Genomic DNA, 18797 nt, shown 5'->3' on the forward strand with positions numbered 1-18797 from the left:
TGCCATCCAAACTAAACAGAGCACATCCTTTTTCCCACTCATTCAGCATTTTGAAAATCTTCCAGTTTGTGTTTACGCAGCTTACAAACAAATACTGATCACTGCAAATGAGCCATTCAGGGCAATTACTAAGAGAGTCAGTTTGTCTTGGGTGGCAAGAAAGAGAGGAAGGGGCCATCCCCATCCCAGACCGAACCTCACCTTTGTCATAGTTGTGTCATCCTTCCTGGGAGTGAAATTTTCAAAAAAGCGAAGACTGTAGAAGCCGACGACAGAGGATACCATGAGATAGCTGTGAGAATCAAGGAAAAAGGATCCTCCAAGGAATGCAAGCTTCACTCAAGTTCTCAGCAGTCTGCTAAAAGTCTTAAGAACTAAAGAAAAAAGAAACAAAAACACTTCAAGTGCTTGAGAAGGACTGACCTATCTCTTTCTTCTTTCCAGGAAAGTGTCTTAGTAAATTACCAGTGTCCCAGAAAACTAGACAGAATACTTGTTAACAGACAGAATTCTTACAGAAAGGATACAAAATCAAAATGATTTCAAGTGCTGCTCCCACAAAGCCAAAGGTGGATAGGGAGGCATTTCCTATTCCAGGCCCCTACAAGAAGAAAACATTTTGCATAATTTCATCAAATCAGAGAATTTAGTAAGAGACATGCGACTATACATGAAGTTAACTTCTACCAGAATCAAAAAAAGCTAACATCTTACATGCCTTCTCTCAATTCAGTGTTAAGGGATATTCTGATTCCTAACCTGCAAGTCCCTCTCCCATGCAATTGCATCAGCAACTTTCAAACTGCAGTGAAATGTATTGCTAAGACAGAGGAGGTAATAATTCACTTTGGGTGCACACTGCACTCACCCAACAGGCTGTTTTAAACATACTCCACTGCTTTGGAAACTAAAATAAGATGCCTCGAAGTTACATGTTTCTAGTTGTTCTCAACACCACAGGTGGAGTGGCCACCACCACTGAACACCCCCTACGGCTCTGCCAGCTCATACCCAGCTGTACACAGGGGAAAGCACTACCCAGTTAACAAAACAGCCCTCAGGATTAAAGACACTATGAGCCAATGTGCTGTTCTTTACTTTCTTCAAGTATTTTTATAATAAAGGCAGAAAAAAATTACATACTTTCTAAGAGGAACACAAACCCAGACATGCTTTTCATATCATTTTTAACACAGTTTCTTAAATTGAACATTTAAGTCTGTATAATAGTAGAAGGCATGAGTAAAGTGTAAACTCCCCATTAGTGATTTGCTTTACTCAATTACTGTATCTACATAAAGCTTCTGCAGCAGTTTTAATAAGAACTCACTATAACATGACACGTAATAAATGTTTGCATTTGCACAGGAACAAAATAGAAGCAAGGTCAAGGCTTATCAGTTTCCATGTTATTAAAGCAGAAGTTCTCACTTGCACTTCTGTAAGGGCTCCAAAGCTTTACTAAAGTTATAAAAATCAAAAGAGAAGTTTACTTTACCCCTGATCCCTTTGGCATTGCAGTCTCATCAACCAACAGGTAAAGAATGTTGAGAGCAACTAAGAGAACTGAGATGGACTATAAAGAAGTAGAAATAGTCTTGTTATTTAAAAGCATTCCACATTTTTTAAAAGTATAATTTATCCCCACTGGACTCCATAATGTCAAGTTCTTTTAAAATGGTCCAGAAAAGAATATCAAGACTGTTGCTTAAACACGTATCACCCCAAAATTTTAAAATTATTCCCCCATACGTACAAACAACTCTCCATAATTTTTGTAGGGGAAAAAAAGGGGAAAAAAAAGGGCAGGAATTCTTACTGTCTCAATCAGTAGCAATATCATGACCGCTGGATAGACTAAATTTCTTTCCCAAGCAGAAGCTTTTTTCCTCCGTTCTGTTCAGAAGAGAAAAAACAGAAGATTAATACCATATATCACCTCAGAATATAACAAGTAAGATTCATTCAGATACCTCTAAGCTCTTGTATTAACTACAGCTGACAACAGTAACATTATTTGGAACAAACACGAACCAGTTCATAAAAACATCCTCCCTGCAGCGCTGTACAAAACAATGCCAAAAACATGAAGCCTCTCTAGAGAAAGGCTGGGGAGACAGAGACAAGCAAATTTTTCTTTCTTGTTTACAGGCATGTTTTACCATAACTTTTTTCTTCATCTGGCACCCAGCAGTTCCACAAAGTTTAAATAGACTGAATTTAAAAACACATTGGTTTACATATATATTTTACAATAACGACATAAAAGAATGGCACAGAATTTCAGATATTGAAATGGTATTTTCTTCTTGTAGGGCAAGAAAGACAAGACTAATGTGTCTGGACATCACCAGCATGTGCAAAAGGAAAATACAAGTTGAGTTGCTGCCATTACCAGAAGTATCACCCTTCAGTTTTAAAAGACACAAACCTGCTAAGAATTATTTTACTGTTCTTTAACATAATTTGACTTCTCTACAAATAATTCAGAAAGAAAAAGAAAAGTAATGTCTTAAATTAACCCAAATAATCACAAACATATATGTGAAACGACCATGGTACTGAGCTCCATGCAAGGAAGTAAAGTGTTTCAAGTCTCTAAAATTATGTTAGCAATAAGATCCAAATCAGACTCACTACTTAAATTTGTTTGTTGGGAGCCACAAGGATTTCATGCAATGTATTTGTAGAAACTATGACAATTTGAAGGGCACAAATCTGATTAAGAACAAACTGCGAGCAACAGGGCCACTGCTACAAGCTCAACACAGCACCTTAAGGTCATTTATTAAAGTACAATCCACAAGAAACACTAGAAAGGAGATCATTACCTAGATTTGTTTTCTTGCTTTTCACTTTTGCAAGCTCTCGTTCCAACTCTACAGTCTGGTATTCAACTGTGGATGATATGCCTAAAAAAAAGAGTATTTTGGATGAGACTAAGTATAAGACACACTGTGACAATTCAGATTTAGGAAGCAGCACATTAACACTTGTGACTTCAAACTGCAGGTGTTTCTTTGAGACTCTTCAACTACTTTTCAAAAAACAGAGGTTTATCAAGAGCCTCTAACCAGGAGAGTTCAGCACATCACACACTTCAGTGTGATCTGTGATTCTGGCCTGCCCTGCTGAGAATAGCTATGGCTGAACTTCCACACAGGTCCAACGACCACAGTGTGACAGATGGGATGTGTCAAATGCCTCTTGCTTGTACCCCTGTATGATTCTTGTATCAAGATGTGAAGAATCCCCAGATGCCCTTCAAGGGCATTATTATTTAGCAACTTAAAGGGAAAGTGGACCTTTGCCTCCAAAGTGTCTAGAGCTCCACTTTGAGCTTCTGCCCCTCCCTCCCTTTCCTCAGCAAGTTCAGTTTCCATACCACTGACTTGCTTGTTGATACATCTTCTGCTCATACCAGTTTGCCTAATCGTCAGCCTCTTCGTGCAACAGAGCCCCCTCTGACACAACCCCACAAGACCATATTTTTTCCCTTTCCTTTTTCACAGGTTACTGCACATGTGTCACCATTCTCCAACTCCTCACACTCTCTCCTCTGCACCAGCTGAAAACTGACAATTGTAATAATAACTCCTTTCTCCCTGATAATTTTCTACCTAAAAGTTGTTCAGCAACTTTTCTTCCTATCTCTACACAGCCTCTAGGGAGCCCAGCCCATTTTCTCTCTCGCTTCTTCTTCTCTTCAAGAACAGAAACCTTCCATTCTTTTTCAACCACTCCTCTTTTCAGTGCAAGCACACTGGTTTCCCTTCTTGATGCCAGTTCCTCTAAAACACTGCACAGTGTTCAGGTACTGACACAGCTCTGCAATAATGACCAGAGATCTGCTGTTTCAGTTCCCACCTCATAATTCCTACTTTAGCTTTTACTCTCTGCAACCATAAATTGGAAATATTCCTCCTGGGATAAGTTAAAAACACTCTCCACTCACCTTTGCCCCACTTTCATCCCTTTTACGTCTGAATAATCTCACCTGAAAGTAAGTGCTCATATTTTGCCTGTCTATTCTAAGCCAATCTCTCTCCGCAAAAACACTCCTGTGGCAGTGACAGTTCAAGGTCTTAAACCCAAAGTCCCCTCTGTTATCCTCTATCTTGATTTACATTCACACCCTTCACCTGCTGGTCGTTCCCTTCCCTTGGCCTCACCTTTGGCTGTGGGTTAACTTGTAACAGCACTATGCTCCACATACCTTTTTAATATGAAATTAATATTCTTGTCCAGGCTTTTATCTCATGTCTTGATCATTTGTCTACAAAAACTAAACAGCACTTAGGCTGCTGGCACACTAGCACTACTTTGTAGTGCAGTCTCATTATTTCCTTATTTTCTGTTGTCTGCTCATCCACCCACCAATCTCAGTACACAAAAGTTACTCTTTTTATTGCAGAGTATTGATACTGATTTGTTCAATGCAGTCAAACCATCAATGAAACAGCTGTTTCAAACATCAACTTTCACATGTTTAATCAAACGTTCTTCACACACATTTTTGTATGTAACACATAACTCCTGGGCTGTGCCTAAACATCTTGCATATCAGTGACACCATGTGTACGGGGTGATATTTACAGAGGTTCAAATATATAAATATCTCCTGTCCTAGGATTGACCAGTAAGACCTGCAAGTGCTGTCCTGTAACAACTTCTATTCACTTGAAGTGTCTGAAATATGAATTCTAATTTTTCCATGTTTTTTACATAAACAATCATAACACGAGTTTTCAGAAAAAGTTTTGTCTAAAAAAAAACCACCTAATCTAAAGCTTTTGTGCATTCCTTATGAAAAAAAAGTCTAAAACATCTGTTTTATGGAATGACTAATTACTATGAGGTGGGAAGAAGAATAGATATAGAACTCATTGGGAAAAGGACTTTAATGGAAGCAGCTGAAGGAAAACTTAAGTCAGTATCTGACATTTTTTTCTTCTCCATAACTGATTTAGGGGTCTCTGAGGAAAAGCTCAATTCAATATATATGTTGTTTTCTCCCCTCAATACAAAAATCAAGAGCTCAAAACACTGATTTCATGGGATTCTTTCCAACAAAGTCAGCATGATCACATTAGGTCCCCAAGAGACACATCACTAGAAATTCTGAATCATATCTCAGTGCTGCTGTAGTTCCTCCTTAAAAATAGTTGCAAACAACAGGTTGCTATACAAAAGGATATTTTATGAGAGGGGAAGGCAAAGTTTCAGATCAGTCAAAAGAGTATTTGAAAAGGATGCAGCTAAATTCTTAAAAGCTCTCTAACATTAGCTTTATTTCAAACACGTACAAAGTTCAATGTCAGCGCTGTCTAGCCAATAAATCAAATTGGTAGACAAGACTTGTTTGGACTAGCAATGAAAAGTTAGAAGGGATTCTCCAAGAAAGCCACAAAGCAGCTCATTTAAGGTCAATTTAACGGTATTATTCTGTTTTTCTTCCAGCTCCGACATAAGATTTCAGTACCTCAAAGGAAATTGTAAGAGTATCTATTTGCATTCCCCCAAGGTGATTGGCAGTTCAACACCAATTAGTTCAAAATTACACTGTTACTAGTGTGCAATAAAAACAACACCTTTCATCTTTCTTACATAGGTAAGGATACCTTCAGAGCCAATAACTTTGATCAAGTAAGTATTTTTGATCCTACCCCACCCGTCTCTTTGGATTCAGGAAAACTAATAGCTAAAGGCAACTTTTTTCTTTTAATATAAAAAAGTCCCAGCTTTATTCTTCGACTGTAGGAGTGATGTGGGTACTGAAATATAATACACTGGAAACAAACATTTTCCCAAAACCCAGTATCTCTTCAATAGATAAAAATACTAGGGTAGATAACACAATCAAACTTTCCCTTCCCTCCTCCTCCGATTTTCAGTTAGACTCTTCAGACACCTGAGGAGGAAGAAAATTAGTTCTCACGAAGATCTACAGTTTGCAGTTAGATTTTATTCAAATATGAAGAGTTTCACAGTCATCAAGTATCACTTAAGCCTCTGCTCTGGTCCTACTCAGTTTTAATAAAAATTAAACTCTCTGGTTATACACATAAATGAAGTATGTATTTCAGAAGGCTTCACTGCAAACCTGCCCAGCAGGATTACTTTAGCACACATATTTCCACCACCAAGCCTGTGGAAGGGTTGCAACAGCCACGGCACTGGAATTGTGCAGCCAGATACATCTGCTGTGATACAGCAACAGAAGGAATTGCACAGTTTGTGTGTTAAGACACAGACTATGGCCTCTAACATCACAGCATTATTTATTGATGTAATTAGCACCACCTTCATTTGTATACATTTTTTTAAAAATGCAATTAACATGCTAAGCATGATCCTTCCCAGTTCTGGCAATAATGATCTCTGTTTTTCTGGCATAATTTTTAAGTGTTAGAAAAACTTCTATAAGAGAAGATGAAGCTTTCCATACTTGCCATATTAAGAGAGCGCCATACTCAAATATACTTAATTTATCTACTCACAAAAATCCTGCAGAGTATCTTCTTGCACGTATAACACTGCCCCAACCTATGTGCTATATGCAAGTTTAGATTTCATTTACTTTTCAGCAGAAGTCCATTTGTTTTCTCTGTACACCAGATGATTTTTCAAGCCTTCCTTCAACGTGGGTGCCAATGCCATTCCCTCAGCATGGAAAACAGGAATTCAGTTTCCTCTCCTGTCAGAGGACATTGAAGCCCCACACCTTTCACTGCTCAGGAGCAGGCTGGTGAGCGCTCCATGGAACATGGGTGGGTTGCAGTTCACTTTTCACTGAATACCAACCCATGTGCTGAAAGAGAATCCAGTCTTTCACTCGTGATTAGGGGAGCCACCTGCACACGTCCTAAATCCAGACCCAATTAGCAGATGCCTACAAAGAGACGAGGTCCACCTCACGAGGGATATTAAACTTCAATATAAACAACTGTTGCATAGACTTCTGCACAGAAAAACAGCAGACAAGTATCAGCTAAATAACCACATTCCCACCTGAACAGCAGAACCTGCTCTGTGCTTCTTCCAACAGATACCTGAATAACCATCAGGTCATTTTTCTGTGTCATACACAAGCACAATCACCATGACAACATAAAATATTCAGTAACAAATATTTTACAGTTCCCAGCTAACATCAAACACACAGAACAATTATAATTACCCCACCACAGCTTCAAAGACATTCACTGCATGCACCTTTTTGCATGCCTGTATGTGACTGCACATATATGCCTGTGTTAGTATAGAAACCTAAGCGCCCAAAACAGCAAAGGTGAACATTACTTTTAAACTGAAACAATGGCTGATTTTAGCACAGAGAAGTCATTAAATCCCCATAAATTTTAAACTTTGGAATAAACATGACCACTATAGTCTCTGCTATCAAAAGTACTTTCCCTGACCAAGCAACTTCGAAAGGAGACTTCATGAGACCTCAAAGAAGCAAAGACTGAAATTTATGACAGAACACTGAAAAACAGCAAAGAAAAGGCAAAAAATTAGGAAAATTAATACTAAAATAAGTCATAAGACAGCACAACAATCGATTTGTCATGACATGAATATTCTTTGGGTTTCCAGCCTGAAACAATTGTGGATGGATGGCTTATCCATGCAGTTATGAGCAAGTCAGAAGATTTGTACATGATTTCCAGGTTTATAGAACCAACACATTTTCCATAATTGGTGCCTGCCATGCTGCAATACTCTTTCTCTTAGAAGTCAAGCTTCATATTGTTTTTTTAAATACTTTCAAACAGAAACACCTTATCAGGAAATGCAAAATTGTAATATTAAATATAAGGCGTCTAAAACGTTTTTATAATTATTAATTTTAATTATTTGTTAATTTAATTATTCGAAGTATTAAATTCACCAAATAGCTCCTAGAATATAAAGGACTGCTCTGATTTTTAATGGATTATTGCCTTAGATTCTGAATAACAATGGACTGAAACACAAAAAATTCTCCAAATTAAAAACAAAACTTACATTGTAGAAAGTCAAGCCTCTTGCTAATATAAGCTAGTGGTTCTTCACATAAGGCTAAAATAAGAGCCATTTACCAAGTCAAGATATTTTGCAGTAATGGTGGTGGGCCTGGTCACTACTCAATTGCTTACTCAGTCTCAGAACATTCACACATTAGAGCTGATGAACATGTTAAAAACAAACTCAAAGCAAACCACACATATAAGAGCCAATCTTGACCAACCCAGTGAGCAATGAAACGTACAGCTATAACACTCTTTACATAAGATGTTGATATTTTCTATTTTGAAAGAAGAGGCTACTTAACAGTGAGACCAATGCTCCTGACCAGAAGCACTCTACTCTAAATACTGTACCTGGAGCAGTATCACAACAGACATACCACACATACCATTAAGCTTCCTCTGAATTGCTTCTTCCTCTAAAGTGATGATATACATCTGCTCATCTAGGTCTTCCAGGATCTGTATTTGGAAACAGAAACATGAACTGAGTATCAGAGGCACCTTTTTCCCTGATTGCACTAACATAATCAGGTTCACTTTGCTCCAGTAACCTATATTTTAAATATAGGGTCTACATTTTTATAATATTGACACGAGAATTTCATAAAAAGATTATTCCATTCTGTTACAGATCTATTTCTTTATTGTAAGAAAATTTCCTGGATTTAGTTATGTTCAGTTTCAACCTGAAGAGATGGAACAGTACATCTAACTACATTCAAATCTTATCAAAACTCACATTCAATTTAAACAAAAATAGCTGCAGATTTTTAAAAAGTACATTAAAAGCTTAACTTTTCACATAAGTCAGTATTTCAAGCAAATCTAAGTTGCTAAGGGAAGCGAAAGCCAAATAAATGAAGTCTACCTTACTATCAGGGGCTTTAAGATTAAAGTTTATGGATAGCAAAACAGCATGTTTTTTCTTTGCATTTCCATGATTGTACTGACTAATGAAAAGTAATGCAAGACTTAAGTGCACCCAAATTTTAGCAACCACAAACTAGGAAAGTGACAGCTAAACACTACGGGCATTTGCACATGGTACAAATTTCTCCCATCTCTCACTGCATTCAGTATGTAAACTGAAGAGTATCTGTGCATAGCAAGTTCTTACAGATGCCACCAACGCCGTGTTTCACCCATCTAAGTGCACCTGCAGGTACCTTTCTTGTTATCCAGCCTTCCTTTGCTTTTGTATCATCCTTTGTTCCTGAACTCAGAACAAGCCCACCTGAAGTCAGAATTCTGTACAAGTGCAAGCATTCTAAAAGGAAGTACCCAAATGCCATTCTACCTTCCCACAGGTAGCACAGGAGGACAGCACTGTGCAGCACTTACTGTTGGCTTCACCAGCAACTGACCCATTACTGTAAACATGCGAGACAGTCCCACTGGCGTGCACACTGTGGGGAAACAGAGTAGGCAAAACAGTCACTTGTAAGAGAAAAAAACAATTTTTCATTTGGATGTTCACTGTACTATTCAACATATAACCATTTTTTCTTTCTGAAGAACTGCAAGAGCTTCAAGTTCCAAATATGAACTTTTAATACATTGCAATCATATGATTTTTTTTAACAAGACAAGTATCTCTCCCCTCTAAGAGATTAACAGTGATTCTTTTTTTTTTTGTCAACAAGGAACACCATAAAATCAGGTATCTTAAAACTTGCTCAACTAATTATTTATTCAAAGCATGTGGCACCAGAGGCTATGTCTACACTAGTAAATTCAGGAGTGCCAGGATACGTTCCTGGGCTTTAAAACTGGATTGCCTACACCAGTATTTTGCTAGAACTATCCCTGGCATGATATGCCCTGGGCCAGTTAACATGTTCCCAAAGAATTTTCAGAGCAGTTCTGGAGTTTGTGCAGCCCAGGAACCATTATCAAGAGGCAATATGTACATAGATACCTTCTGCCAACTGCAATATCCTGGATGGAATGGCACTGGCTGGCTACAGCACTGGAGAACATCTCAGGCACATTTAATCTATTAGCACAGGTATACCTGCAAGGTCAAGAGATCCCAAAGCTGCTTTGCTCTGAAAGTCATCCTGCAAATTCAGTTGGTAATAGCTACCAGATTTTAAGCTATTTACTAAGAAATAACAATGGACCCTTTCTCATCCTAGCCTGTGACAGTTTCCAGCAATGCTGCATATGTGCTTCTTGGAAGAAAGGCTCAGCTGTGCTAGTGGAAAATAATTATTAAAAAATAACAGCTTAGGCAGAACAGTCTTCAAATACTGAAACATGTAGGAGATACAGGAATTTGTAAGACCATAGATGAGGATATACTTATAGTTTCATTATAATAGAAGTGTTGCCAAAAAAAGGAGAAGCACACACAATTTTATTATAGTGAGGATTACATTTGTTTTTATTAACTAGTGTTTCACTGTAACTACTATGTGTTACAGGAAAAATAAAGAGTATTCAAAAATCTAACCTAAGCCAGTCTTCCTCTACTGCAGAGGAAGTCTGCAGGAAAAGGAGAAAAGAAGTGATGCTCCAAATCGTCCCTGCAAAAGGCTTTACTCAAACTGCTTCAGCAATTGAACCAGTCGAAGACCTGAAGAAGCTCTACTCCAGCAGCTGCCCCACTGCTGTTATGCTGCCCCTTCAGCTACACAGATCTAACAGCTTGGAGGGCCTTAAATAACCCCAGTGATTTCCCTGCACAACTTACACATAACTCCTCCAAAAACTGGCAATTAATCGCAATGATTGTGGTGAATTTGTTTAAAACAGCCCCACAACACAGGCTGCGTTTTCAGCTCTGTTGAAACAAACTGCAGGGCAGAGGTAGAAGTTTTGTACACCAACTTCCCAACAAAATCATTCAGCACCTCTTGTGAATCATACCCTGGAATAGCCTGCACAAGACACTGAGAACCACAGTGTTTCACCTCTCCCTTCCTCCTCCAAAGTGGATTTGAAATCTGCACATACAGACAACTTAAGGAGACTCACCAAGGTGTGTCTCAGACAGATTTGCTTAGTTTTGGGGACACTTCAAATTAGCACTCCCCACGCTTTTTCCACAGTGACAGCCCTGTGTTAGCTGTGAATTTGTCAAGCTTGCAGAAAGGATGAAACCATGGTAGTCTAGAAAGGGAGATGTTCTGTCCCTCTCAGCAATTTTCTAGAAATTATTCAGCGAGAGGGCTGAGATTCTAAACGGGATTTGGAGTTTTCCACAATGGTTCTTATTCCCCTAAACATGGTTGACTGAACTCTGGCTAGGACCAGTTGGTATAAGGTTTGGGTTTCTACTGCATTTGTTTTAAATGCAATTGCATAACTGCCCTGCAGACTGGCCAGGTACCAGCTCTGTGATTATGAAAGCTGACTGCACTGTCTTCCAACTCCTGTCTACACAGCAACATTTTCAATTACAAAAGGAAAAAGGGTAGTTTACTGAATATAGGACAAAGTGTTCCAAAATAACTTTCTCACCATACCACCGACCTCCTGCAGATATTTCATTTAAAAATTGTGCTTTTCTTTGCAGAATGAAGTCCCTATTTTTCAACGACCTGCTTTAACAAGTTAATGTTGAAATTGTTTGGGGTGAGGTGTGAGGTTTCTCAAAACCTGAAAATGAAAGGTACTATTCGTTTAAACTTCAGAATCCAAACCTATCAAATTTACCTGTAAATTTAAACTTAATGGGAAAAAAATATCACACCCATGATTTTCCCTATCAAAAACTTTCCTTTAACTGTTAAAAAAATCATTAATCTTTTTGAATAATCAGGAAAATACTTACACAGAAGTAACAAGCATCCCATCAGTGATATACAGGAATATAAATACGGGAGGTAGAATTCCCAGAGGTCTGTAAAGAAAACATTGAGCACAGCCTTAGCTTATCACAGACAGGTTACTTATGTCACAGAAATGAACAGAAAAAATGGTGCTGACTGAATTAACACAGCTTCTTCACAACCTGTGCAATACTCACACGGCATTTACTAGAAATACATTTAACTGGAAACATCCATTTCTGTAATTGAAATAGAACTAGTGTGATGGTTGTTTTGCATTCCATACCATATAAAGACTCCATACTGGCAGCATCATTGTCTATGAGTGCTGAGGCCACCCATACGATTCCAAGGATAAGCAGTGCAAGAAGAATGAGCATTACAAGGGTTTCCAAAATGCGTGCTCTGATGCCCTGTGGACAGAAAAGGGGAGAAGGAGGAAAGAACACAGTCAAGAAGTTTGAATCGGGTCTTTTTAAACATGAGAAAATTACAAATAAATAGGAGATGCTTCTTCCTAAACACATACTCACATTTTATCATGTAGACAAAAGCACAACATGTAATGTACATTTAAAAGGCAGTGCATAAAAAAAGGAAGTACTTATGGCTTTATAGTGTCCAGACTACATTTTTCCCCTTAAACCCATAGAAAAAACGTTTTAAATTGCATATGCCTTACAGTTTTCATTAATCTCATTATTCCATAAAGTACTCTTTATACCATATGATTTTGCTCAAGCATTTTTAAAAGATGGATTACTTTCCTAATACTTTCAGCAAAGAAAGTGGATTAGCAAATTTTTATCTATGATCCCAATCAAGGGAATGGAAAGCCAATTATGGCAAATAGCCAAATGGCCCGGCAAGCATTAAACCCTGCGCAGGTACAATGCACCAATTTCCTTAAAATCCACCCTGCAGCTGCAGCAGTCAGTCTGCAGAGCCCTCCAGCGCACGGCCCGAGTACTGCTGGCTCCGGCTCCTGCTGCAGACGCCGCTCCCATCATCCCTGCGGGCCCCGGGAAACACACAAATCACTCCCCTGCAAGGCGACAAACCACAGCGTTTGCTCCAGTCTAAAAACGTAGCAACTCTAATAGCTGAGTGTTGGATTTGCAAATACAAATATACCAAATAACACAAAAAATCGTACTTTTTGCTGGTATTTCTGTCAACAATTTAACTAATTTTGAGCAATAGAGTCACTGGGACACTTTCTTCAGGCATCCAGGCCATGAAGAGACCATTAGATTGATGTTCAAATAATAATTTCATTTTTCTTTGTTTGGCACTACAGTGCTCCACAAGCAAACCCAACTCTTGTTTCTCACACAGGTTCACCCCAGCTTAGGAATATTTCAGTGCAAAGATTGCTTGGTAGTTAAAAGCAGAAAATTTGTTTTACTTTATTTTTGTCACATCTTCCCTCCCTGCTTAACTAACAGGGTAATTTTTACACGATATTTACCCTGAAAATTATGCTCCCTAGGTAATCACCACATCCAACCACAAAGCACTAATCTCTTATAGCACACCAATTCCTTTCCTCCACCAGTCCTCTGCAGAACAGCTAAGGTGGCACAAAAGAAAATAGAGACCTTCACAAAATTCCCCTTAAGGTAAAGTGTAAAAATCCATAAATAATCTCAAACAACCAAATTTCAAATTAAAGCAGCATAGAATGTGGTTTTACACCTGTAACATATTTTGAATGCAAGAAAAGCAGCTTTGAGTTTGTTAAAATTGTTAAAATGTTATTTTTGTAGTGCTCACAAACTAGCTCTCAGTCTTCCATGATTTTGAAGGTGAGCATCAAAGGCAAATCCATGTACACAAAGATTAAACAGCCACATGTTTCAAGTTTTGAACTTGAGCGCTAAATTACCAGGAAACCAACAGATTACAGTCCAGGTACTGAGCACTGATAGAGAGCCTTTACTTTACAGCAGAAGAAAGACACAGGGTTAAAGAGAATCCAAAACATTCATGGATGCATGCACCAAGATCTGCTTCAAGCTTTCCAAGAAACCTGAAGACTTCTTTGCTTTCCAAGCAGAGGGAAATATAAAGTTATTTCCTGGGCTTCTGAAGGTCTCCACCATAGCAAGTGGATTCCTTCCTTTCTTACTATGAGACACATGCACAAATCTCAACCTCTCTGACTCCAACTTTCACAGCAACAGATTCTTCAAAAAGCCCAGTGAGCCCTCCTCATTTTTTTGTTTCCATGATTTGATTTATCTTTAACTCTTGAAAAATTGGATCAATCTCCTTCTGCTCTCACCAGTTACACCTATCTTGACATGTGTGATACCCCAGCAATACTGCAGTCAGTCTCATGCTTACTGAAAAGCAGGACTGACAGCTCACCCCAAGGGCAGGACAATGTTCATAGTGCAGCACACACAAACATACACACAGAGATTCACACACTGATGATCATCTTAAAATAGTAAAATAATATTTCAAGAACTTCAGTGAAGCGACTAGAGATATTTTGTCACAGACACTAATGAAAACCTGGTAACAGTCCAGGATTTTAAAAAAGGAAAAAATCATTAAGACACTTAAGGCATACAGGTAAATACCTTTAATCTCAACTAGGCACCCATAAGACTGTGCCCCATGAAAACATTAATGTTCCAGGCACATTAGTTCATACTCCCATACATCAGTGTACCTGCCAAATAGCTGCTAGTAAGGAATAAAAGGTACAGAATTTCCCCCCCTGCACACACTGACACAGAGAAAACCTCTGGAGAATCACAGGGTGGCTGAGGTGGGCAAGGACTTCTGAAGGTCACCTGGTCCACCCCTGTGCTCAAACAGGGCCTCCTCCTGGAGCTGACTGCCCAGGACCGTGTCCAAGTGGGGTTTTTTTGAGTAGTTCCAAGCTCAGAGACTTCAAAACCTCTCTGGGCAACTGTGCTGGTGCTCAGGCACACTCAGGGTAAAAGAGTAGTGAGAAATGAGACTTAGACACCCTTACTACTCCTTACCTTTCCTGAGGGTAGTCTTGCCTGCTCAGGTGACAAATCTATAGCTCCAACACTGTCATTAGTAACATCACTAATTTAAGACCTGGGCAGAAACCTATACTTTTGTAGAAAGATACAAGTAAATACAAGCAATGTTGCATTTTATTTCAATAAAGAAAAGCTATCCAAATAAACCTATAAATTCAATTGTTTTTCTTTTTTTCCTGAGCAAAAATGTCTTCCCTGACATTTTGGTTTTGGCTTAACATTTCTTCTTTGAGTCATTGCACTTCTCTCATACAGCCCCATTATATTACGCAGATTTCTTAGACAAACCAAACGTTCTGGCAGATTTTCATGGCACAGAAAACACTGTCACTTCTATTTCACACAATACCTGTTGCACTTTTTGAATTCATTTACCCCTCACATATGTTGTATGTATGTGAAAAGGAGCACTAGAGTCTCCCATCTTCAAAATCAGCAAAAATCCCAGGTAAAACTGGACGACCCTGAGATTAGCTCAGTTGGTTAAAACTTGGTTTTAATAATGCCAAGGTCATGGGTTCATTCCCCTGTGTGGGCCATTGACTTAAGAGTTGGACTCGATGATCCTGTGGGTCCCTTCCAACTCAGAATAGTCTGTGATTCTGTGTCTGTGATTTCAAATCAGCTTGTAGAGCACATTTATTGCTCATGCCCAGTCCACTCCACTGGATCTGCCTTGAGCACAGAACTAATAAATTAGTTCAATATGAACAAACATGTACAGTAGGCACATAAAACTACTTCCAGTTAGCATTCCAACCAAGCAAGGACAGTCTATACAGCACTATGCAACCAACCAGACTGCATCAGGTTTTTCAGAAAGTAGTTCTATATCTCATCTTTCAGACACAAACACTTCTTCCTTCTTAAACATGGCCTCCAAACCAAGCATGGACAGCACAGTAAAGCACCAGGACACTTCCAGTGAGGAAAAAAGACTGTCTTGCAGATATTCTATGTTCTAGTACTTAAATAAGAATTTAAACACATGATGCAGACTGAAACAAACTATAAATATCTATACAGTTTATTAAGGGTGGGCATAAGAAAAACAAACTCAACTAAAATATCAAACTCAGGTTTCAGTCCAGCATTAACTACACAGCCTTAAATAACACTCCCATGCTGTAGACTTAGGAGATGAACACAACCACAGCATTTAGAAATATGTAAAAATGTTCCCCTTCTCCTCAGGCTAAACTGTGTTGTTCTAAACACAGTGTTAGGACAATTCTAACTGAGCAGAGCAAGCTCAGGCAGTACTGAGCTGACCCCTGCAGTACTTCTATTAATTTTAAGCAAGACAAATTCTCTACTTTTTCTTGGCCAATTACTGCTGAGATGCTGCTTAAGTTGGAGAGGTAACAAAGAAAACCCCTCACACCTTTTACAGTGCCACAAAAAAAGAAAATCCAAAATACACAAAACATAATTGAGCTTGAATTTTGAAATTAAAATACTTGTTAAGGTGGTGGGGTTTTCATACACTCACTGCTACACTAAGAATATTGCTGTGACTTCAGCTTAAATTTGTGTGGGAAAGAAATAAGGGAAGAAGGAAGACATAGAAAGAAATGTATTCCTTTCAAAAAAAAAAACTTGTCTGGAATAAAGCCTGGGATTAGAAAGATTATTTGCCACTCAATGATTAGAAAATCTGAATCTGTACCCAGGACACATTATCCTCAAAGAAACAGAAAGCAATATAAGCCATGATTAGTTCTTCAGATGCTCCCTGAAGATTACTCAAAAAAGCCAAGAATTGCAGGAACAAATTTTTTTTGCTGTAGAGAAGAGGCTCAGAAAGTTTCCTCACTTTTGTACATGCAGGTGTTGCTACTGCTTCTCAGGAATATACAGAGAGGCAGGAAGGCTATAAACACTAAGAAGGAGGAAGAAATGAACTGGAAGTGGAAATAAAGAGCAAAAGGGAACAGGACAGCACTAATGTGAACTAAAATGAAAGGTAGAAGTGTTGAAAAGGGTCTGATTTTTGGTCTTCAATTCATACAAAACTTCTCTGTACATCCAAAAATGGGAGGGATGTTGCTCCTGGGATGGACTTACTTAGGGCCATCATTTAGGAAGCATAAACCCTCTCCACAATTTGCAATGAGATGGCACTTCTCTCTGGAGAGTTTTTAGTTTTAGTAGCTTCACTTCAAAGCCTTTTCTGTGAAGGTATCTAGAACAAAACATCAACTGTCATTGCACTACAAGCACAGAACATCTTTGGTAATTGCTGAACAGGAAAACAAAACACTTCAGTAACTCGCAATTTCCTCAAGTGAGTTTCAGCTTATCCATAAGGCAACAGCCACTTCTGAAATTCAAAACCCTGTGTGGTTCCCTGCTGTCCCTAAGCAGAAGTCTGGCATCTCACAGGCCAACTTAACACATAAAATTAGCCTTTTGTGGAAGATGGGGGAAAAAACATATGGCCAACAAAAATTTTTGGAAGCAAATTACTGTAATCCAATAGAAATTGTAATTAAACTGGTTAGCAAGGAAATTGGGAAAAAGTACTGACAGATTATACTCTCAATCTCCCCCTCTTTTTTTATACTTCAAAGTTTCACAGCACATTTTCAAAATCCCCCTAGTTCTTTAATGTGAGCACTTAAGCAAGTGAAGTATTTTATTAAAGGAAAGATGTTTAACACATCAATCCCAGTAGACTGGAACTTGCCAAAAGCCCAGTAATGTCTGTCACCTTCTCTGCACACTAACTGGGGGGGTGGGGGGGCAGGGCAGGGGGGATGAGGAATGAAAAAAAAAAAAAAAGAGAAAAGAGCATTTGAAGCTCTCAATGCCTGACTACAAATAAAAGCTGCCCTACAAACACATTCTAAGGATCTTGTGGTTTACACAGCTTTAGAGATACCTGACTCTCACACTTCTAATTCTTTAAAATTAAATTGTCAAGACATTCAGAAGTTTTTTGTCTAATCCTGAGTTACTTATGCTGCCTGGAGCACCAGGCCTAGGGGTTCATGTTTCCAGAAAAGCCTAATTTTAACAAGAAAGGTTTTAATTATTCTAAAAGTGTTCTGACAAATTTTTAATTGCTACTCTGGAAGGCATCATCAAAATCTTACAATGTTTCTTTCCTATTATGATTAACACAGATAAGTCATCCTGGATGACAAAAAGCCAAAATATATTAAAAAACAGCACATGGCCAAAAAAGGGAATTCTTCAGCTGAAAAGCCCAATGAAGTACAAGTGGCAACAACAATCCTGAAGGGATAACAGATGTCATACAAAAAACTCAGAAAGCATAATTACAAAGGAAAGCATTTCTCCCTCCCCCAGTACATTTGTGCTGAGGGATGACTCTCATGCCACTTCCAAGACATTAAGACTTTTCACACACCTAGAGCCTGGTTTTACTGTGGAAGAGAACATGTGTAGTGGTAGTTTCTTACACCTTTTCAATAAGGAAAAAGGTTTCTTGATAATGAAGACTAAGTGTTGGGGGTGTTTTCTCCATTTGAAATTCTGTGACTACTTTGAATTATATACATGTAACAACACAAAATGCTTTGCCATTAACCTTGCACAGGTAACAACAACCTTGGTTTGGACATTGGTGTCCACAAAGTTTCAGACATCTCATATAACCAGCAATTGGCACAGGGGTCTTTCCTAACAAGAACATTGCATAGGCAAGAAACCTCTTGACTGCTCCTCTCTCCATGTAAACTCTGGAAAGTTTAAAAGGAAAACTCTGACAACTGCCATTCTACAAGGCTAAAGTAAAACATGCACCATATTCCGGGTAACTCCCTGTGGAGAGTAATACCATTATCTTCTGAGCAGTGACACAACCCTGTGCCAGAAACTCTCAATTTGTTATTTTTTGGGGAAACATAAATGAAAGTAATTGAGCCATTTTTTGCCCATTTTTTGCTCTTCCAGTTGAGATTAGAACCACAATTACTCTTCAGAAATTTAAGCCTAGTTTTTAATGCTTT

The 18797-nt window shown here is 38.5% G+C and overlaps 1 protein-coding gene across 2 annotated transcripts in view; it reads right to left on the minus strand.

Annotated features, from left to right (window-relative positions):
* Nucleotides 1-18797, minus strand: part of LMBR1 (limb development membrane protein 1) — a 72366-nt gene that overhangs the window by 13632 nt on the left and 39937 nt on the right. For both annotated transcript variants that reach the window (XM_071561059.1, XM_071561060.1), the window contains 9 exons: nucleotides 12078-12204; nucleotides 11794-11862; nucleotides 9357-9421; nucleotides 8402-8474; nucleotides 2832-2912; nucleotides 1820-1896; nucleotides 1499-1576; nucleotides 528-601; nucleotides 202-292 (listed from right to left, as the gene is read on the minus strand). In XM_071561059.1, coding sequence (XP_071417160.1) covers nucleotides 202-292; nucleotides 528-601; nucleotides 1499-1576; nucleotides 1820-1896; nucleotides 2832-2912; nucleotides 8402-8474; nucleotides 9357-9421; nucleotides 11794-11862; nucleotides 12078-12204 — 735 coding nt within the window. The remainder of the gene's footprint in view (nucleotides 1-201; nucleotides 293-527; nucleotides 602-1498; nucleotides 1577-1819; nucleotides 1897-2831; nucleotides 2913-8401; nucleotides 8475-9356; nucleotides 9422-11793; nucleotides 11863-12077; nucleotides 12205-18797) is intronic.

Source organism: Pithys albifrons, chromosome 7 (assembly GCF_047495875.1).
Source record: "Pithys albifrons albifrons isolate INPA30051 chromosome 7, PitAlb_v1, whole genome shotgun sequence".
Lineage (NCBI taxonomy): Eukaryota > Metazoa > Chordata > Aves > Passeriformes > Thamnophilidae > Pithys > Pithys albifrons.